This window comes from Echinops telfairi, unplaced genomic scaffold (genome assembly GCF_000313985.2).
Source record: "Echinops telfairi isolate 266 unplaced genomic scaffold, ASM31398v2 ScPeMD7_7420;HRSCAF=8458, whole genome shotgun sequence".
In the NCBI taxonomy this organism is placed as follows: Eukaryota; Metazoa; Chordata; class Mammalia; order Afrosoricida; family Tenrecidae; genus Echinops; species Echinops telfairi.
Window position 1 is genome coordinate 51,006,169 of NW_022111320.1, and position 20,109 is coordinate 51,026,277.

At 64.8% G+C, this 20,109-nt stretch overlaps 3 protein-coding genes across 4 annotated transcripts in view; 1 reads left to right on the forward strand and 2 right to left on the reverse strand.

The window, feature by feature from the left end:
• Positions 1-17,510, forward strand: part of RNF123 (ring finger protein 123) — a gene marked incomplete at its 5' end in the record, with an annotated part of 20,588 nt that extends 3,078 nt beyond the window's left edge. Inside the window, 36 exons of the mRNA XM_045297710.1 lie at positions 240-319; positions 457-551; positions 887-941; positions 1,052-1,137; positions 1,290-1,376; positions 1,563-1,630; positions 1,788-1,913; positions 2,184-2,298; positions 2,412-2,516; positions 3,106-3,231; positions 3,353-3,445; positions 3,534-3,607; positions 4,145-4,262; positions 4,421-4,520; positions 4,660-4,721; positions 4,860-4,931; positions 5,107-5,227; positions 5,523-5,624; positions 6,510-6,616; positions 6,796-6,994; positions 7,261-7,406; positions 7,634-7,717; positions 8,592-8,699; positions 9,878-10,055; positions 10,631-10,705; positions 10,812-10,899; positions 10,970-11,057; positions 11,156-11,240; positions 12,309-12,448; positions 12,556-12,744; positions 12,831-12,906; positions 13,042-13,126; positions 16,477-16,619; positions 16,772-16,881; positions 17,044-17,129; positions 17,226-17,510. Of these exons, the coding sequence (XP_045153645.1) occupies positions 240-319; positions 457-551; positions 887-941; positions 1,052-1,137; positions 1,290-1,376; positions 1,563-1,630; positions 1,788-1,913; positions 2,184-2,298; positions 2,412-2,516; positions 3,106-3,231; positions 3,353-3,445; positions 3,534-3,607; positions 4,145-4,262; positions 4,421-4,520; positions 4,660-4,721; positions 4,860-4,931; positions 5,107-5,227; positions 5,523-5,624; positions 6,510-6,616; positions 6,796-6,994; positions 7,261-7,406; positions 7,634-7,717; positions 8,592-8,699; positions 9,878-10,055; positions 10,631-10,705; positions 10,812-10,899; positions 10,970-11,057; positions 11,156-11,240; positions 12,309-12,448; positions 12,556-12,744; positions 12,831-12,906; positions 13,042-13,126; positions 16,477-16,619; positions 16,772-16,881; positions 17,044-17,129; positions 17,226-17,346 (3,793 nt within the window). The remainder of the gene's footprint in view (positions 1-239; positions 320-456; positions 552-886; positions 942-1,051; positions 1,138-1,289; positions 1,377-1,562; positions 1,631-1,787; positions 1,914-2,183; positions 2,299-2,411; positions 2,517-3,105; positions 3,232-3,352; positions 3,446-3,533; positions 3,608-4,144; positions 4,263-4,420; positions 4,521-4,659; positions 4,722-4,859; positions 4,932-5,106; positions 5,228-5,522; positions 5,625-6,509; positions 6,617-6,795; positions 6,995-7,260; positions 7,407-7,633; positions 7,718-8,591; positions 8,700-9,877; positions 10,056-10,630; positions 10,706-10,811; positions 10,900-10,969; positions 11,058-11,155; positions 11,241-12,308; positions 12,449-12,555; positions 12,745-12,830; positions 12,907-13,041; positions 13,127-16,476; positions 16,620-16,771; positions 16,882-17,043; positions 17,130-17,225) is intronic.
• AMIGO3 (adhesion molecule with Ig like domain 3) lies at positions 13,479-17,128 on the reverse strand. The gene has a single exon (XM_013007860.3). It carries the CDS (start codon positions 15,903-15,905, stop codon positions 14,376-14,378), a length of 1,530 nt encoding a protein of 509 aa, XP_012863314.1. The 5' UTR covers positions 15,906-17,128; the 3' UTR covers positions 13,479-14,375.
• On the reverse strand, positions 17,480-19,902 carry GMPPB (GDP-mannose pyrophosphorylase B). Of its 2 annotated transcripts, XM_045297397.1 has the most exons (10): positions 19,819-19,902; positions 19,589-19,722; positions 19,390-19,470; positions 19,247-19,295; positions 18,931-19,073; positions 18,593-18,751; positions 18,429-18,507; positions 18,230-18,357; positions 17,937-18,119; positions 17,480-17,852 (listed from the first exon to the last, which is right to left on the reverse strand). In XM_045297397.1, exons 2-10 carry the CDS (start codon positions 19,715-19,717, stop codon positions 17,721-17,723), a joined length of 1,083 nt encoding a protein of 360 aa, XP_045153332.1. In that variant the 5' UTR covers positions 19,718-19,722; positions 19,819-19,902; the 3' UTR covers positions 17,480-17,720. The 2 variants fall into 2 exon arrangements, with proteins under 2 accessions (XP_045153332.1, XP_004715223.1); XM_004715166.2 differs by having other exon boundaries at positions 17,480-18,119.
• Between the last annotated feature and the right edge of the window lie 207 nt (positions 19,903-20,109).

Here is a 20,109-nt window from a genome sequence, read left to right on the forward strand (position 1 = left end):
CCCTGTGCCCAGTGTGCAGGCAGGGACTGACAGACACCCTGTGCCCAGTGTGCAGGTGGGGACTGGGTTTGGGCCCCAGAGCGCACTGGTTGGAGTTGAGTTTCCTGAACCCCTGCATCTCGGCCATTTTCCTGGAGTCCCAGCAGCCACCTCCCGAAATCCGATGGGTGGGGGTAGCATCCTGTCACCTGGTGGTTTCCAGGACTTGTGTATCACTCATAGTCTCTTGCTCTCTCCAGAAAACCCCTGAACTTCCAGAACCTGCCAGAGCATCTGGACCACCTGTTACAGGTGGACAGTGAGGATGAGGACGGCCAGGGTACATGCAGCCTCTGGGGGTGGGGGCTGAGGGTGATGGCCCGGGAGGTGCTGGAGGTTGGCCTGGTGAGCGCAGCATGCCCTGTGCACTCTGCCAGACCCTCCCCCTGCCTGACTCCAAACTTCTCCCCTTTCCAGGAAAAGACGAAGGGCGGCTTGGCCCTTCCACGGTGGTCCTGGACCACACTGGTGGCTTTGAGGGGCTTCTCCTGGTTGATGATGACCTCCTGGGGGTGAGTAAGGAAGGGTCCAGGGTCCCATCCTTTCTAGCACAGCCCCAAGTCCTGCTGATGTGGCCCTGTCACCACACTCGCCTGGGTGACCGCAGCCACAGATCACTCAGGGGCCCCAAGTGCCCCGATCCCTTTTTGAGGTGGCTGCAGCCCCACGCCTCTCTCATGGCCCTGGCCTTCCCCCAAGTCCTCCTTCCTCCCGCCAAAATGCAGCATCGGCCATGTCATGCAGACACCCCCAGGGCTGCCTCCAGCAGGGATAGACCTGAGGGGTGTCTGTGTGTGTGGGGGGGTGTAGTGTGCTCTGTGTCCCCACCTCCCTGCTTGTCCCCCAGGTGATTGGACACAGCAACTTTGGAACCATCCGATCTACCACGTGTGTGTACAAAGGTGAGGCCAGCTCTGCTGTGGCCTGGGGAGCTGGAAGGGTACTGGAGGGGCCCGGGCGGGAGGCAGGTTCTGTGCCCAGGGGCTCCTAGCTCTGCCTCGGCTCCTTCCAGGAAAGTGGGTCTACGAGGTGCTCATCTCCTCCCAGGGGCTCATGCAGATCGGTTGGTGCACCATCAGCTGCCGCTTCAACCAGGAGGTGCACACCGCAGGGGGCTGCGCTCAGGCTCCCCCTCCCCGCCCCCCAGGGCACCCCAGCCCCCTTCGGCAAAGCCTGGCACTGCAGGGTTAGTGGCTGGTGGGTTCTGCCCTGCAGCTGGCTGCCAGGTCCTCACGGCTGCTCCTCTCTAGGAGGGGGTCGGAGATACACACAACTCCTATGCCTACGATGGCAACCGGGTGCGCAAGTGGAACGTGACCACAACCAGCTACGGCAAGGTGAGGCCCTGCCATGAACGCCACCCCCAACCCTGCCCCGCCGCTCGGAGCTGCTGTGCCGCTGTGTGGGGTCCTAGACCCCTGGTGATAGGGTGGGCGCCCAGGTCCTCTGTCCAGTGGCCCGTCTCCCTGGAAGGGGATAGGCGGCTGGGCTTCTGCGTCCGTGAGACCTCCTCTCCTGGGCAGGCCTGGGCTGCGGGGGACATTGTGAGCTGCCTGATTGACCTGGACGAAGGGACGCTGTCCTTCTGCCTGTGAGTCACCCACCTTGCGCACAGACCAGTCTCCACCCTCCTGCCCGAGGCCTGGCTGAGTGTGGTAGCCGGAAAGTGGGCAGCCCCAGCCCAGCTGGCCCACCCTGGCCCCGTCCTTCCCAGCCCTGGTTTACAGCCCCTCCACGCTCTGCTCCAGGAACGGAGTGTCGCTGGGCACCGCCTTCGAGGACCTGTCCAGGGGCCTGGGCATGGCCTACTTCCCAGCCATCAGCCTCTCCTTCAAGGAGTCCGTGGCCTTCAACTTTGGCAGCCGCCCCCTGCGATATCCTTTTGGGGAGCTGGCGACGGGGCGTGGGAGCTCCCGGGGGTAGGATGGGGTATGGGACGGCCGTCTCCCTCCCCCTCTCGCAGACCAGAGCAAGAACCAGAAGCAGCAGAGGAGATTTAAATGGGCTGTGGGGCTGGGGGGCACACCTGGCCGTCCAACTCCACAGGCCTGCCCAAGAGCCCCAGGCCCCTCCTCAGGGCTCTCTGTTGGGAGGGGGAGGGGTGTCTAGGTCACAGACAGGTTTCTGGCTTAACTCGGTCGCACCCACCCCGTGGCGGGCTACCGGCCCCTGCAGGACCCACCTCGGGCCGACCTGGCGCGAGCACAGCGGCTGCTTGGCTGCTTCCAGGCGGTGCTCAAGGTGGACCTGGATCCTGTGGTGAGCCAGGTCCAGGGGGCAGGGGGTAGGGGCGCATGTGCCGGGCAGGGTGGGGGGGAGGGGGTCTCTCCCAGTTCTGCCCTCATCCCCCCCCCAACCTCCCCCCTCCTCAGGAAGGACGGCTGGTGGAGAAGGAGAGCTCTGAGTGGCAGTTGCAGGGCCAGCCCACCGTCCTCCTGACGCTGGCCCACATCTTCCACCGCTTCGCGCCACTCCTGGTGAGGGGTGACGTGCTGGGACGGCCGGGCCTGGTGGCCGGGGCCTGGGGTGTTGAGGCATGTGATGTCCACCAGGAGGTCCCACATCACCAGACCCCAAGAGAACGCCCAGGGGAGGAGGTGACAGACGGTCTAGCAGATGGGCAGGGGGTTCCTAGAGCAAAAATCACTAGGCATCAGTGCCACTAAGACGGCCCATGCCCATCAAGCCCATCCCGACTCATAGCAACCTTGTAGGGCCCAGAGGAACTGCCCCTGTGGGTTCCCAAGGCTCTAAGTTTTAGGGAGCATCTTCCTCCCTAGGAGTGGCTGGTGGGTTAGAACTGCTGCCCTTGTGGTGAGGAGCTCGGTGTTTAACCCACAGGGCCACAGGCCCAGGCCCCGTGGGAGAATGTGATGCTGGCCCTTGCTGGCGAGTCAGACCCTGGAGAAGACCACCACCACCCCAGGGTGGGGGGGTTGCATGAGAATCCCCAAGAGCCTGCGGGGCTGGTGGGTCCCCAAAAGCCTGCTCAGTGTGGCCTTGGCAGCGTGTAGGCAGGGTGCCCAGGGCTGGGGTGGGACCTGATTGGTGCTGCCCTCGGTGCAGCGCATGGTGTACCTGGTAGAGGCTGTGCTCATGGGCTTCCTGCTGGGCATCGTGGAGGCGGGCCCCCCTGCCAGGGCGCAGTCAACAGTGCGCCAGGTCCTGGACCTCCTGTGGCTCTTCCTGGAGGTGAGCCCCGGGGCCAGCTCTCAGGCGCAGGCGGGGGTGTGGCAGGGAGCAGCTGGGGAAGGTCCCCAGTGGTTGGCAAGCAGTCCACCCTCCTCCTGCCCCAACCCCAACCCCCACCCAGGACTTTGAGGTCCAGGATTGCCTGAAGCAGCTGATGCTGTCCCTGCTGCGACTGTACCGGTTCTCGCCCATCGTCCCAGACCTGGGCTTGCAGGTGGGACCCCTGCCCTGCCCCGCCCCATCCCTGCCCCCAGGGGCCTGGACCTGGGCCACCCACTGTGAGCACCCCCCCCCCCCTGCAGATCCACTACCTGCGGCTCACCATCGCCATCCTGAAGCACGAGAAGTCCCGAAAGTTTCTGCTCAGCAACGTCCTGTATCCTCCCCTTGCTGCGGGGCAGGAGGGGCATGTGGAGCCCTGGGCTCAGCAGGGAGCAGGGAGGCAGTGTCCGTCTGGCCAGGGCCCCCTGGGGAGGCAAAAGACCACAGGCTCCCTGAGTCTGCGTCCTTGTCCCCAGGGCCGGCTGGCTGCCACATGGCTGGAGTGGAGAGGCGTGGGCCCCGTGTCCCACAGATGTGTGGGGTCGTCGTTCCCTTCCCTCTTCTGCGTCGTTTCGGGAGCCAGCTCTTCCTGCGCTCTGACCCGTCTGAGCAGGAGGAGCGCCCTGCCTTGGGCTGGCGGCCTGGCGGCCACCTGCTGAGTCTGAGAGGCACAAGCACAGCTGGGTGCCCTGAGGTGGGGCCAGGGGCTCAGCGGCCAGGCCCCGCCTGCCCCACATCACCTGCACCTGTGGTGCACCTCCCTTCTCAGGGCCCAGGGTCTCAGGGGGCTGGTGGGCACTACCAGGGTGGGGAAGACAAGCGGTGTACAGGGCACTCTGTGAGAGCCGAGCTCCACCTTGACCACCACCAGCTTCGACGTGCTCCGTTCCGTGGTCTTCTTCTACATCAAGAGCCCCCTGCGCGTGGAGGAGGCCGGCTTGCGCGAGCTCATTCCCACCACCTGGTGGCCGCTCCGCTCCAGCAGGGAGGTGGGTGACCTGAGTGGGCAGCGGTGGGCGGGCACAGTGGGGGCTGGTCCAGGCTGTAGGAGCTACCTGGCACGTGAGACCCTGGCCCAACTCTTGGTGTCTGAAGCAGGCCTGCTCCGTGTGTGTGTGTCCGTGTGTGTCCATCCATCCATGTCCAGGGCAAAGAGAGCAAGGAGGAAGAGGAGGAGACCGCGGAGGAGCGGCGTCGGCGCCGGGCCTATGAACGGGGCTGCCAGAGGCTGAAGAAGCGCATTGAAGGTGAGCCCCAACCTCAGGCCCCGGTGGGGTGCTCCTGGGAGTGGGACGAAGCTGGGGCTCAGAAAGCAATGGTGGTGGATCCCTGACCCCAACCCCTGAGGGCGAGGCCCCAACCCTTGGCCCCTGTCCCCTGCCATAGTGGTCGAAGAGCTGCAGGTCCAGATCCTGAAGCTGCTGCTGGACAATAGGGACGACAATGGGGTGAGCGGCCTTCGGGGAAGGGTGCTGGGCCTCAGGGCGCAGGTTCCCTCGGGAGGTCTAGCCTTCGTGTGGCGGTGAGCTGGCCCATCTGGGCCTCACTCTCACCTCACCGCAGGCTTCTTTTTCCCTCCTCTGAAGGGCGAGGCGTCCCGGTACATCTTCCTGACCAAGTTCCGGAAGTTTCTGCAAGAGAACGCGAGCGGCCGCGGGGTAGGTACCCACCTGGCCAGACCCTGGTTGTGTTGCAGGCCCCAGGCCCCTGGCTTCTGGCCCTTCTCAGCCTGCGTCATCCTGCCCGGCCCTGCACCCAGGACCCCAGGGCAGGGCCTTGGGTGAGGAGGCGGCTCTGGGCCGCACAAACACAGCTGATGCCTGGTGCCCACAGAACATGCCCATGCTCTGCCCCCCTGAGTACATGGTCTGCTTCCTGCACCGGCTGATCTCTGCCCTGCGCCACTTCTGGGACGAGTACAAGGTGTCCCACCCCCGCGCCTCCTTCAGCGAGGGTGAGTGCTGCTCTGAGCCCTTGCCCTGCCAGCCCTGTCAGGGCCTGCCTTGTGGGGGCTCCAGCGGGTGACACATCCCCACAGGGTCATCGGGAGCCTCTCTGCTCCGTAGCAGGGATGTGCAGGGGTGGGCCAGCCCCTCTCTCCTATTGCTGCCTTCCTCTCAGCCCATGTACTGGTGGGCCCTGAGCTGAATATGGGCAGGGGCGAGGCTGGCCCATCCACGCCCATCCGCTTGCATGGGTGTGGGGACCCTCCCATCCAGACTGTTGACTGGCTCCCCGCCTCCCCACAGAGGCCTACGTCCCCCCTCAGATCTTCTACAATGGCAAGGTAGACTACTTCGACCTGCAGCGCCTCGGGGGTCTCCTCTCCCACCTTCGGAAAACCCTCAAAGGTACCAGCAGGCAGTGAGCAGGGCTGGGCAAGTGTGGCTGCTGAGCTCCCTGTGCCCACCAGAGGGCGTCCGAGGCCCTGCAGCCGGGAGCTGCTGAGCTGCCCCTCCAGGCCTTGGATTTGGGGCGCCTTTGCTCCCTGGGAGCCCTGTAGGCAAGTCAGGGGCTTGTGGGGGTGCAGGTGCTGCCCAAACTGCATTCAAGGGAGAAGACCTGGGGCCTGGAGATGAAGCACCCTCCCTGCAGCCATGGGGGCTCAAGGGATGGGGAGAGGGAGGGGCAGTAGAGGAATGGAGATTCAAAGCCTCTTTTGTTTGTTGTTTGCTGCTGTTCTGGTGGACGTTCACGTAGCCGACAAGGCTCCCATCCGCAGCGTCTGCTTGGTTGGCTCCGTGAGAACGGGCGCTTTTCAATGTCCACTCTGGTCCAAGGTCATTCTGCTTCCGGTCATGTGTGTCCCCCCTTCTTGTCTTTGCTGTCAGGACAAGCTGACCGTTTGCTGCCCCTGGCTCCTGTGGTGGGGAGTGGGCGCCGGCAGGGGGTTGTGGGGCCTGTCAGGGTCGGACTCAGGTGTTTGAGCTGGTTCCCTCTGTGGAGGTGTGGCGAGCCCAGCCCCGGGGTGGGGCGGGGAGGAGAGAGCGCAGTGCCCCCTCGTCTCTGATGGATGGTGTGTGGACAGGCAAAGGAAGGAACTGCCAGGGGAATTGGGCACAGTGGAGGCCCTGGAGCACGGACAGTCACGGAGGGCGCCTTGACGGCTGGCAGGAGGCGAGGCCCCTGGGCTGCGGAGCCAAGGCAGAGGCGGGGAGGGGAGGAGGGGGGAAGGTGCAATGTTCGTCGGGGTCCCCGCCTGCCCTCGGACCTGAGGGCCCTGCCTTTGCTCCCAGACGAACTTGCCTCCAAGGCCAACATCCTGATTGACCCACTGGAGCTGCAGGCGGCCACCATGGACGACCTGGACGAGGACGAAGAGCCCTCTCCCACTGTGGCCCAGGTGCCCCGTGGGGAGGGGGCGGTGGTGGGGGGGTCACACAGGGCCTCCCAAGAGGCTCTGTGGGAAGATGGGATCCCCACCTGCCCCTCTCCCTGGCCCCCTGGATCAGGGGAGCCCGCCTGGAGTGGGCCCTGGTCCTGGGGAGCTCAGTGGCCTCTGGCCTCCTCTCTCCGCTGCAGCGCCCCATACAGGCCTTAGCCATAGGGGGGGCGCTGCCCCTGCCCAGGCCCGGCTGGCTCAGTTCCCCAACCCTGGGCCGAGCCAACCGCTTCCTCAGCACAGCGGCCATGAGCCTCATGACGCCCCGCCGGCCCCTGAGCACCCTGGAGAAGGTGAAGGTCCGCACGCTGAGCGCTGAGCAGAGGACCCGAGAGGACAGTAGGTGCAAGGGAGGGCCCTCGTGTCACACACAACCCTCCCCGCCACCCCCACCCCCCCCACCCTCCGCAGCCCCGAAATGCAGCCTGCCCTTCCGGCCTGTGGCCTGGCAGCGCCTCAAGGGCGGGAGGAGATCGATACTGCAGAAACAGCATCCTGCTCCAGGCGCAGGAGGGGCAGAGGGCGGCCTCTTCGGGGAGGCCCAGAGAGGCCAGGGTAGCCCTGACCTTGGCTCCGCCCCCGCTGCCTCCCCACTTCCTCTCCAGTTGAGGGTAGCCACTGGAACGAGGGTCTGCTGGTGGGCCGGCCACCGGAGGAGCCTGAGCAGCCTCTGACAGAGAACTCGCTGCTGGAGGTCCTCGATGGCGCCGTCATGATGTACAGCCTCAGCGTCCACCAGCAGCTGGGCAAGGTCCTGCCTACCAGCCGGCCACGACCACAGGGGCTTCTGCACGGCCACCGCGGGGTGTGGGCATGTGTGCTAATGTGCATGAGTGTGCCTGCGTAAGGCCCTGCCAGCTTGTGGGAGGGCGGGGTCTGGCAGGGTGGGAAGCCACATGGCAGGGCTGGGGTCTGGGCAGGCTGTCTCCGAGAAGCCTGAGGGAGGAGTCACCCTGGCTGTGCTGCCCATCGCTCCAGATGGTGGGTGTGTCCGATGACGTCAACGAGTATGCGGTGGCTCTGAGGGACACTGAGGACAAGATCCACCGGTGCCCCAAGTGGGTAAGCCTCGGCAGGCAGCTGGGTTCCTGGGGCCAGGGGTGAGGGCTGCCACCACCCTGCCTCTGCAGGGGCCACCACAACTGCCTTCAACCCCACCCTGCCCTAATAAGCAGGCCGTGCAGTGAGGGTGGGGCTGCAGCAGGGCCACCGGCCGGCCAAGTGCCTTCGCCATCAGCCTGCGGCAGCCTTGCCAAAGGTCCCTGCCCACAGCCTGCTAAGTGCTGACGCATGGCCCCCTCCTCATCAATTATGGATTCTTCCCTGAGTGCCTCCTGCAGATTCAGCAGGAAGCAAGGCCTGGCTCCCCGCACACCCTGGGGCCCTTGCTGAGGCTGGGCTGGGCTGGGCTGGACTCCACTCCCAGGCAGCCCGCTCCCCACTGTCAGCAGAGCTGGGGGTCTGATGAGCACAGCGGCTCCTGCTGTAGTTCTGGCGCGGAGGTCTGGGGGTGCCCTGGTTAGGGGCTCATGGGCCCCGGGCAGTGCCACCCAAGCAGCACCTCTCCTACCAGTGGAGGCTACCCCAGGCCCGTTTTTTTTTTTTTACAAAGTCGCAGTGGTTTATTATTTTTAACATTTTATTGAGGGCTCTTACAGCTCTTGTAACAATTCATACATCAATTGTATCAAGCCCATTTGTTCATATGTTGCCATCCTGGTTTACTAGACATTTCCTTTCTGTTGAGCCCTTGGTGTCAGCTCCTCTTCCCAGGCCCCCCACCCCCCAGCCTGCTCTGAGGCTTGCCCAGCCTCCCTGGGGGATCCGTGTTGGAGCTGAGTTTGGGAGGGTGGAGCCTCGGCCAGCCCAAGACTGGTAGTGTGAACGTAGGCCTAGGGCCAGGCAGCTGACTGCCCGCCCTCCCCCGCTGTGGCAGCGGAAGGATATTCTTGCAGAGTTGACCAAGAGCCAAAAGGTGTTCTCAGAGAAGCTGGACCACCTGAGCCGCCGTCTCGCCTGGGTCCACGCCACTCTGTACTCCAAGGTGTGTAGGTGTGGCCACGTGCCACACTGCCTGCAGCTCTGCGTGCGCACGGTCCTCCAGGCTGGGCCCAGACCCCACCCCTGAACTCTGAAACGGCACTCGAACTCAGTTCCCCTCCAGTTCCTGATCCTGTCTGAGGTCGGGGCCAGTCCTCAGCCCCTCGCCAGGCCTCGTGCCCACCCCCCACCCCCAGGCCACTCTCTTGCTCCTTTCCTCACTCACTCACGCATTCAACAACATGCCTGCATGGCAAGTGCCACTGTGGGGAACCAGAAAGACAAGTGTGTGCCCTCCCAGGGCATTCGGCCTTCTGGGGAGATGAAACAGTGCCCTCCCTCTGGGCTGTGCTCTGTCCCCCAGTCCCTCCTGCCCCACTGGGGCCTGTCCCCACAAGGCCCATCACTAGCTGGCCCTCCTGGGCTTGGGGTTCCTCCTGGAGGTTTCTCTTTGACCCAGGCCACCCACCACTCACCCCCTCTTCCTCGCCAGCCTTGGGGGTGGTCATCTTCCAAGGGAATCCCCTTCCCCACTCGGGCCCTGCCCACTGCCCGCCTGGCCCCCTTAGAAGGAAGCTGGCTCTCCCTGCCATCTTTGGGAGCATATCTCCACCCTGGGTGGTCAGAGCCATTGCCCACACAGTCCTCAGCCTCAGGCTTCCTGGCTCCTGTGGCCCAAGCCCCGCTGTGCCCTTGGCTCCTTGCTCACACCCTTTCCGCAGGCCCTCAGGACACCTGGTGTAGAGTGCAGCCAGGGCCAGGGGTGGCCGAGGGCCCCCTCTGAGAACCCAGGACCCACATTCATGGCTGGCCTGTTGCTCTGGCTGCTGTGACCATCCCTGTCTCACTCTGCCCCCTGGGGACCCCCTCTGTGGGCATCTCCTCCAGTCACCTCTGCTCCGTGCAACCTGAGCTGCATGGCCCCCAGGACCTGCCCGCATTCTTGACACTGGGCTTCCCTGCAGTTCCATCCTGCTGTCCCCTGCAGCCCCCGTGTCCTGGCGATGTCCGCTCTTGTGGGCATGTCACTCCTTTGCCTCAAACCTTCGCGCCCTCCTCCTCCCAAGATACAAGGCAGGGTTCAGTCGCCACAGTGTTGTGCTCCCCATCCCTGGCTGAGCCCCTCGTGTTTTGGGGGAGGCCCAGCCCTTGCCCCGTTGACCCTGTGTGTGGCCCCCACAGGAGAAGATGCTGGACATCTACTGGCTGCTGCGCGTCTGCCTGCAGACCATCGAGCATGGGGACCGCACTGGCGCCCTCTTCGCCTTCATGCCCGAGTTCTACCTGAGCGTGGCCATCAACAGCTACAGTGCCCTCAAGAATTACTTCGGCCCTGTGCACAGCATGGAGGAGCTCCCAGGTGACAGGCTTCTCGGGCTGGGGGGCACAGCAGAGTGGCCTGCCCGGCACTAGCTTCCCAGGGCCCTGTGGGGGGAGCCTGCTTGCGGTCCAAGGGCCTCAGTATGGGCAGCTCTCCCAGTGCTGCTAGTTAAGCGGAGGTGCCCATGGGGTGCGGCCCCTGCTTCCACTCCCTTGTTGGGGCTGTGGGACCAGCTGGACGCTGCCCCTGCTGCCCCACCTGGGCCAGGGTATGAGCGTCCCTCGGGGGGGAGCGGCATCAAGACCAACACTTCCAGTCCGGGCCTGGTGGTCTGCATCTGGATGGGGAGGTGGGGGTGTCAGCGCCCCGTCTCAGCCTCAGCCTAGCTGGGGGCTGCATGTGCTCAGAGGTGGAGCTGTGGGGGACCGTGGGGGGAACTAAGGGGCTTTGACCCGTGCCCTCAAGGGTGTGTACTGGGATGTGTGTCAAGACCTGCCCTACCTCCTGAGTCCACCACCTGTCAGTGAATGCCTTGCCCACGTCCCCAACACTGGCCCCGACGAGGGGCTGGCCTGCCTCGGGCCCCACTCCTCACCAGCTGCCATCGCCCCCAGGCTATGAGGAGACCCTGACCCGCCTGGCCGCCATCCTTGCCAAACATTTTGCTGACACGCGCATCATAGGCACCGGTGAGGCACCCACAGTGGGCTGGGGTGGGTGCAGTGGGGGGTGGGCAGGTGGCATCTCTAGCCAGCTGCTTTCAGGTGGGCATGAGGCGTGGGCCTCCCCCCACAGATACCCGAGACTCGCTGATGCAGGCCCTGGCCAGCTACGTGTGCTACCCACACTCCCTGCGGGCTGTGGAGCGGATCCCCGAGGAGCAGTGAGTGCAGAGGGGCTGGGGCGGGGGCACTGCGCTGGCCTTCCCCCTCACCCACCACGTCTGCCCATAGGCGTGTCGCCATGGTGAGGAACCTCCTGGCGCCCTATGAGCAGCGGCCGTGGGCCCAGACTAACTGGATCCTAGTGCGGCTCTGGAGGGTAAGTCTGGCTGCAGGGGGTGGGGGTGAGTGTGGGGGCCAATGATGTCTGGGTGAGGGGCACCCTGCCCCACTCACCCCTTGCTGACCTGCCCCTAGGGCTGTGGGTTCGGGTACCGCTACACACGGCTGCCACACCTACTGAAAACCAAGCCCGAGGATGCCAACCTGCCCAGCCTCCAGAGTGAGTAGCGCCCGGGCTGCGCCACCCACCAACCCCCCCATCCCAGGGTCACTCTCACCACCCACTTCTTCCGCAGGGCCTCAAGCTCCCTGCTTCCCCGGGACTGCACCCCTGGGGTTCAGGGTGGTGTGGGGGGACAAGGTATTGTCCCGTCTGCGCTTGGGGTCCAATGCTTGGTCTGGGTGACCAGGACAAAGGGCAACGCCTTCCCGGGCTTGCGCAGGTGAGGGAGGGTCCTGCCCCTAGCCCACTGAGCAGCCCGGCCTCCGACCTTATCCCAGGGCCAAGTCCGATACAGACTGAGCTGCTTGGGCCGCTGGGGGGTCTTCCTGGAAGCGGGGGTGGTGGTTTGGTTGAGAGCAGAGGCTGTGCTGGGGCCATGGTCCAGTTAAGCTTTGGGGCCTCGAGCACCGGGCTGTCCCCCTGCATGGCTAGCCTGTGCATTGTGAGCTCGCAGGACTGTCCTTGCCGTGAGGGGTGTCTTGTGCAAAGTCACAGCAAATCCTTGCCAGTCACCTGGGTCCTGCGCTGGCGGAACTGGGTGGCGTGCAGATGGTGGCTGCGGGGCCAGGACTGTGTCCTCCTGCCGCAGGAACTATTGATTTGCATCGGGAGGTGAGGGAGGCCTGCCGGTCCCGGCCTTGGCTGAGGGCTCTGGTTACTGGTGCCTGCCAGCCTCAGGCTCGGCGCCCACCCCCTCCCACATGCCAAGGCCACGCCAAGGGCAGCAGAGGACAGGAGAGGGAGGCCAGCTTGCTGCAAGCCTCGGCTCCCAGCAGATCCCTGGGTGGGGAGGGGTCTAGGGCTGACCCCATTTGGAGGGTCAGGCTGGGGTGGGGTGACGGGGCTGGGCCCAGGTCAGGCAGCACAAGGGCAGTCTGGAACAGCTGCTTGCTCCCGAGAGGGACCTAGCAGGTCCCACACGGCTCCCTGCCGCATCACCTGTAGTCCCAGGGAGCTGTCTTTCCATCCTCGTCCTCATACCAGCAACTCCGTGGCGAGGACAGAGGCAGATGGGCAGGGACCTCTACCCTGGCCTGCCCCCGACGCCCCTCCTGTGCCCTGCAGAGCCCTGCCCCTCCACCCTGCTGCAGCGGCACATGGCTGACCTGCTGCGCCAGGGCCCTGACGTGGCACCGAGCTTCCTCAACAGCGTCCTCAACCAGCTCAACTGGGCCTTCTCAGAGTTCATCGGCATGATCCAGGAGGTGGGTGATGCTGCGGCCCTGTGGGCAGAGGGGGCGAGAGAGACACGGCTCAGCCCCAGGGGTGCGGCCAGGCCGCTTGACCATTGGCTGCCTGCGGTGTGGCCCAGATCCAGCAGGCAGCTGAGCGCCTGGAACGGAACTTCGTGGACAGCCGGCAGCTCAAGGTGTGCGCCACCTGCTTCGACCTCTCGGTCAGCCTGCTGCGGGTCCTGGAGATGACCATTACGCTGGTGCCCGGGACCTTCCTCGACTGGACCCAGCCCACCTCCGAGATGCTACTGCGGCGGCTGGCGCAGGTGTGTCCTTCGGCTTTGGGGCAATGCTGGTGACGCCCCGGGGTGAGCCTGCTCATCCACCAACCCAACGGGCTCTGCCTTCACAGCTGCTGAACCAGGTGCTGAACCGGGTGACGGCTGAGAGGAACCTGTTTGACCGTGTGGTCACCCTGCGGCTGCCTGGTGAGGACTCCGAGACCCTCCACATGCCCCTTAGGCCTGGTTTCTCCCCACCCTCCCCCAAGCTCTCAGGAAGCAGGCCCGGGCCCCACTGCTCCTGTGGGCATGTGGGCATGTGCTTCCTCCCCGTCCCCGCAGGCCTGGAGAGCGTGGACCACTACCCCATCCTGGTGGCAGTGACGGGCATCCTGGTGCAGCTCCTGGTGCATGGCCCAGCCTCAGGGTGAGTGTTGCCAACAGCAGCTCTCTCCCTGCACCTGTGTCCTCATCTTTAAAACTGCCTCAGGACTACCTTTGAGACCACCTGAAGCTGGGTGTGGGGGGGGCAGGGGGCAGCTCTGGGCAGGAGAAAGGACACCAGCAGGACAGAGCAGGGGTCCTGTCGGAGCCCACTGGTTGCAGCCTTAGGCCGTGGCCCTGCCTCCAGCAGGGGTCGGGAGTCAGGCTCTCCTAGGGTTGACCTGCAATGGCCAGCGGGCTGTGGCACTAATGAGGTGGAAAGCTGTAGGCAGGGGCATCGCGCTCACACGCGCACAAACACAAGTACCTGCACCTGAGAAGGCAGGCGCTAGCTCTGGGTGTGTCCGGTCTTTATTGAGAAACTCCATGATAGCTGGGCCCAGCATGCCACAGGGTTCCAGTCCCACCTCCTCTCGAGGGAGGATTTCGAAGACCTCTCCCTGTAGTTGGGGGTGACGTGTGGGAAGAAGCTGGGCTTTGCCTCAGCCATTAGGCTGAGATCAGTGCCAGCCCTTAAGAGGCTCCGGCCTCGAGGGACGGCAAGTTCCGGCTCAGTGAGTACCCCCTCCACCCAACACCCCTCAGCTTGGCCAGGCAGGCTTTTTGCTGCCGCAAAGCTGAGGACACAGGCCTTGTTGGCCCTCTGTTTCCTCCCGTGAGGCTGCTATGGAATGGGCAATGTCCTCTTGGAAGCCTGGCAAGAACAGGGCCAGTCTTCCTGGGACTCAGGTCAAGCCCCTGCAGTCTCTCCTAGCACTAGCCGCCTACCTCCTGCCTGCCTCCAGACTCCATATCTGTCATCTGAGGGGGGCAGGCTTTAAGTAGATTGGGTGCTGGTGGAGTCTGTTCCTTCTTTCCACCTGGTGGGGGCGCCAGGTCCTGCTCCAGAGCTCCCTCATTCCCTGTGGCCTGCCACATCCCCCCAGCCCTGCAGCCCCACACCCCAGCAGCTGCTGGAACCTGATTGCAAATACTGGCGAGATGGGCCTCAGCCTCTTTCCTCTTGGGGCAGTGTGGGAACCTGGAGCTCCCTGGGCCAGTTGCAGAACAACTCTGCTACGTCAGGGGCTGGGCAGTCCTTTGATGGGGCAGAGCAGGAGACAGGCCCGGGACCCCAAACCTTCCAGAAGTGCATTGAAACTGGCCCTAGGCGGGCTGCTGGGTGAGTGGACTGCGCGGCAGGGAGCAGGGCAAGCGGCAGGCGAGGCGATGGCCCAGGGACCCTGAGCAGCCTAGGTCACCACAGGCCCCTCAGAGGCCGTGGAGCTAGCAGATCCTGAGCTGATCTTGACCTGCAGGGTCCCGGGGTTGCAGAGGTCAAAGTCCTCGGCTACGGCCAGCTGCACGCGGCCATTGAGGCCCCCTCTGCCCGGCTCCAGGAAGACCACGTGCTTGTGGGTGCTGGCCTTGCGGCTGGGTACTTCAGGGGGCGTGGCGCTGAGCACGGAGGACTGAGCACTGAGTTCCTGCAGGGGGCTGGGCGAGCTGGGGCAGCGGCGGCAGTGGCAGGCCTGGCGGCAGCAGCAGCAACAACCCCGGCAGGGCGGCACGAATAGGTAGAGCAGCACCAGCACCAGCGCCACGATGCAACCCAGCAGCGTGGTGTAGCTCGTGTTGAAGCCCTTGGCGTCCGGCCGCGGCTGGTGCACGCTCACGTTGTACTCGTGCGTCTGGTTGTGGAGGTGGGGTCCGGCGGCCAGGCACACGAAAATGCCCTGGTGGTGCTGCTGCTGCGCCTTCCTGATGGCCAGGCTTCCGTCGGCCAGCACCTGGATGCTTCCATCGCGGGAGCCCGGCGGCAGGAGCAGTTCGTGCTCGGGAGAGACCCAGGCGACGCGCGTGGCCGGGGCGCTGGTGTTGCAGCGCAGCCGCAGGGGCTGGCCCGCCTGCACCGTCAGCTGCTCCTCGGACCGCTCTAAGTCCTGGGCACTGGCAGCGGAGCAGTTCTCAAAGACGCGGCTGTGCTGCAAGAAGCGCACCCGCGACGTGGACACCCGGAAGGCCAGGCACACGTACTCGCGCGCGAATTCGCGCACGGCGCCCAGGCCCCGCTGGTGCCAGCGCTGCAGCAGGTGGTAGAGGCGGCAGTCGCAGGCTAAGGGGTTATTGTGTAAGTAGAGGCCGTTCTTGAGGAAGTCGGGCAGCGCGGCCAGCTGGGGCACGGGGATGCGGTGCAGCTGGTTGGAGGAGAGGTCCAGCGTGCGGAGGCGGGCGGCGCCCAGGCCGTGCAGGCGGTCGAAGGAGAAGGCGGTGAGCTCGTTGCAGCCCAGGTAGAGCTGGCTGAGGGCGCCCAGGCCGTGGAAGGCGTGCTCGTCCAGGCGGGCCAGGCGGTTATTGAAGAGCAGCAGCCTCTCCAGCGCCCCTAGCCCGTCGAGGTCGTGGCGGCCCAGCGCCCGCAGGGCGTTGGATGACAGGTCGAGCAGCCGCAGGCTGCTGGCGTTGGTAAAGACGCCGCGACCCAGCGCCTCCAGCTCGTTGTGGCTCAGGCGCAGCGCACGCAGCCGGGAGAGGGGCGCCAACCAGCCGGGGCGCAGGCGGCGGAGCGCGTTGTGACTGAGGTCGAGGTCCGTGGCGGTGGCAGGCAACGCCGCCGGCACTTCCTGCAGCCCGCGGCCCGCACAGCTCAGCAGGTCGGCGGCGTACACACACCCCGCGGGACAGTTGTGGGGCACTGGGGGCAGGAAGTCTTCGGGGAAGTCTGGGGCGCTTAACCCGAAGCGCAGCACGCCCAGCAATGCGCCCAGCGGCACCAGCCGGGCCATGGCAATGACCGCCAGGGATGGGGCAGGACGCAGTTTAGGAACTCACCCGCTCCTGCTCACACCCGACGTGAGTGGCGCCAAATGGGTCAAGACCAGGGAGCCGGGACTCTCCCTGCGCCGCCAGCAGCTCTCGCTGTCTCCCAGCACGCCCCCGATCCCTCGGTTAAGTACTCGCTGGGAGGCGTGGCTTACGGCAGAGCTTCCAGCCCCCATTGGCTCCAGGAGGGGGGCGGGACACCGTGTGGCCACCAGAGGGGGCGCGAGCACGGCCCACAGGAGCATTTGGCTCAAGGATTTCTGCAGCGTTCCTCTCCCTGGAGCGGCAGTGGGAGGAGATCTGGAGTGATTTTGAAGGGTTAAATGTGCCACAGGGCTCGTTAACTTTTACCCACCTGGCAGCTGTCAAGCCCCCCACCCGCAAGGTGATGTCAAGGCTGTTTGGGTCCTGCTCTGGGCCCAGCAGGGATATACCACGGAATCCTGAGTTGGCTAGCACCCAGGTGTTCTGGGTGGCTCCTCTCGCTCAGCAGAGCATTTCCCAGCAGGCCTGAGCACCCCCTCCCCCAATCAGGACAGAGCGAGCAACTTCCGTGCTCCTGGCTGACCCCTGCTTCCAGCTCCGTTCCATATGCTATCTCTTGGGGCTGTCAGATCCCCCAGCGCCCGGCGCCGCCCTGCCTGCCCCTGACCGGAAGCGCTTCTCCCTGCAGAGCTGTAAGTGGAGGGGAGCACCCATCTGCATAACTGAGGGGTGGGGGTGGCAGCTAGAGGTATTGGGGGCTGGGCCAGGCCCAAGGATCTAGTAGAGCCAGCCCTCGGCTAAGGCTACTCAAGAGGCAGAATTAAAGCCACACGTTTCTCATCAGACACAGATTATATCAGCACTGAAGAGCTGGCCCAGGTGCAGCAGATGCTGGCACACCTGACTGCCGCGTCTGCCCAGGCGGCGGCAGCCTCACTGGTGAGTGCAGCCACGGTGAGTCTGTGCCATCCAAGTGTGCCCGGTAGAGAAGCTAGCATGAGGGGGCTCCAAAGTCTGTGGCCAAATCCCATTATGTTCTATTTCCATTTATCTGACGTCCCCACAAGTCCCTTGGGGGAGCCCAACCCGGCCCACCCTGCACTGTCCTCTCTGCAGCCCACGAGTGAGGAAGACCTCTGCCCCATCTGCTATGCCCACCCCATCTCGGCTGTGTTCCAGCCCTGTGGGCACAAGTCCTGCAAGTAAGCGGGGTGGGGGCGGCGGCGGGGTGGGCGGGCGGCCAGGTGCTGGCGTGGGAGGCTGGGGCAGAGCCTGCATCAACCTGCATCCTGTGGCAGAGCCTGCATCAACCAGCACCTGATGAACAACAAGGATTGCTTCTTCTGCAAGGCCACCATCGTGTCAGTGGAGGACTGGGAGAAAGCAGCCAGCAGCAGCACCACCTCCTCGGCCACCTAGCCCCGCCCCCTCGTGCTCCTCTTGCCTTGCACCAGTCCCCCCTCCCCGACCCTCATCTTGCCTGCATGTCGCCTCAGTGGTGGGAGCCCAGCAGAGGTCCTGATTGTGCCTGAGCTTGCCTTTCAGTCAGGGCCACAGTGAGCATTAAATTATTATTCCATACAGCCCTTGCCCCGGGCTTCTTGAGTGGGGGATGTGGGGTTTGCCCAGTGGGGAGCCTGCCAGGTGAGGAGGCAGCACCCACATGAGGAGGCAGGTGTTCACCATCCAGTCCACCCCAGGCACGTGGCAGCGAGTCCAGGGCACTTCTGTGCAGAGCCAGTGGTCCCCTGGCTGATGGGCAAGGGGGGCTCCACCAGCCCCACAGCACACCCTCACATGATGATGCGAGGCTCTGGCACTGACTCGCCAATAGACTTGTGGGGCAGCACGCTGGCCCCATTGAGGTAGAGCTCATCGTGAACGATGACGTCCTCCCCGAGCACCGTCACATTCTCCATTCGCACCTGGAGGGGGAGGCACAGACTGTCTGTCAGTGGGGCTTGTGCATGCCCTACCTCCCTGCCCACCTGGCCCAGCTCCTGGCTCACCCACTGGCCCACACGGCAGCGCCAGCCCACAATGCAGGACTCAAGCCAAGAGTGGGAGCGGATGTGGGCGTCCCGCAGCACCGTGCACCTCCGGATACACACTCCGTCCTCCACCACCACGCCAGGGCCCAGGCTCACGTTAGGGCCAATGCTGCAGTTCTGGCCAATGCGGGCACTTGGGTCCTGTGGGCAGTGAGGAAGATCCCCGTGAGCCCTGTGTCCCCAAGACTGGGGGGTGGGGTGGGGAGGGTTAGTGTTGATGTTGGGCTGGAGTGAAATAAGGGTCCCCTCACCACCAACACGTTGCCAACAATACCAGGGCCCAAGCAAAGTCGCTCAGGCTGCTTCTGTCGCAGTGACTGCAGGAAGAGGCACATGCCAGTGAGGAAATCCTTGGGCTGCCCAATGTCCATCCAGAAGCCTGCAGGAAGGGCCGCATCAGGAGGCTCAGCCCAGCCACAGACCACCCCCACCCGTGGCCTCCTGCCTCACCCTGCAGTTCCATGGCATAGAGCTGCCCCTCTGTGGCCATGATGGGGAAGACCTCCTTCTCAATGGACGTGGGCTGCAGCTGTGGGAGTGGGCGTCTCGTGAGCAGAGTCACGGTGGCGGTGGCCTGCCCCACCCAGCCCCTCCAGCAGATGGTCCCCACACACCTGGATGCGCCGCAGCACTGCAGGGCTCAAAATGTACATGCCCGCGTTGATCTTGTTAGACACAAACACCTGCGGCTTCTCCACGAAGCGGTGGATGCGGCCCGTGTCGGCCTCACACACCACCACGCCGTACTTGGAGGGCTCCTCCACCTTGGTCACCTGAGTGCAGGAAGACCTCAGGCCAAAGCCAGGGCTGGGCCTTGATGCTTACACTGACCCAGATCTCCAGACACGTGCCCCAAAGCTTAGACATGCGGTGCTGCTGTGCTCCCACTGTATAAGGTGGCAGCCTGAGGCTGAGGGTGGTGGGAGGGTCAGAGAAGGAAGAGGCGACTTACCACGATGGAGCCCTCCTGGCCGTGGTGCCGATGGAACTGCACCATGGCTTGGAAGGGGAAATCACAGATCACATCACTGTTGAGGACGAAGAAAGGGTCTTCGGTCTCGGACAGCAAATCACGAGCCAGTGCCAGAGGACCAGCTGGGGAGGAGGGCAAGTCATCACCTTGCTGGGGGCGGGGCGGGGGGTGAGGGGGCGGCGGCGGCGGCGGTCTAAGCCCCTGAATCCAGGCTCAGCGGGCTCCACCCAGACTGGGTCTTGTTTTCCTCCCTCCGCCCTGGCCCCGTCTAGGGAACTTTCCTGTTCCTACTGACCTGTCCCCAAAGGCTCCTCTTCGTGGGACATGGAAATGCGGATTCCTAACTGGAAAGGAGAAGCCAAACTGTCAGGTTCCCTTCACTCAAGGGTGGGAGACTGTGCGGGAAGCAAGGGCAGAGGCCATGCATAGGCGCCTCACCTTCTGCTCTTGCGCCTTCATTTCCTTCTCCAAGACCTGAGACATGTAGCTCACGGCCAGGATCACGTGATCCACACCTGCCTGCCAGACAGAACCGCCCGGTCGACAGGTGGGTTCGATGAAAAGGCACGGAACCCCCGCTCTCCAGTCATGAGCCGTCCCTTGCCCCGCCAGCTCCGACCCCGACTCCAGGCCTTACCGCAGCCAGTGCCTCCACTTGGTGCAGCAAGATGGGCTTGTTGCAGAAGTCCACCAGTGGTTTCGGGGTGCTCAGTGTCAGGGGACGCAGCCGCGTCCCATATCCTCCCACCAAGATGAGTGCCTTCATCGCGCCTGCGGACGGCTGGACAGTGAGTCCCGGGCTCCGACAGGCCGGGGCCCGCCCCCGACGCCGTGCCCGGCTCCGCTCCCTTCACCTGCCACACTGACCGGCTCCGGCTCCGCTGCGTCTGCCCGGTCGGCCCTGCGCGGGATCCAGGGCCCCCGCTAACCTAGACGAGACGCGGGACGGGGTACTGCCGACTCGGAACTCTGAGGGACCCGGCGCGGGCAGTGACGTTACCCTGGGTGGACCAATCGGCTGCCGCGTACGTGGCACGGCGGCGGCGGCGGCACGCTGGAGCGCGGCGCTTAGGCAGACGTAGCCAATGAGGGCCCGAGCGCGCCGGGCTGCCATGGGGACCTGGACCCGACTTGCGGGTCAGCTGTCCATTGGCGGGT

Coding starts and splice junctions, on each gene's coding strand:
- AMIGO3 (XM_013007860.3), bottom strand. CDS start 15,905: ATGGCCCGGCTGGTGCCGCTGGGCGCATTGCTGGGCGTGCTGCGCTTC.
- GMPPB (XM_004715166.2), bottom strand. CDS start 19,717: ATGAAGGCACTCATCTTGGTGGGAGGATATGGGACGCGGCTGCGTCCC. Junction 18,752..18,930: donor GCCAGGAGGGCTCCATCGTG/GTAAGTCGCCTC, acceptor TCCTGCACTCAG/GTGACCAAGGTGGAGGAGCC. Junction 18,508..18,592: donor CAGTGCTGCGGCGCATCCAG/GTGTGTGGGGAC, acceptor CCACTCCCACAG/CTGCAGCCCACGTCCATTGA.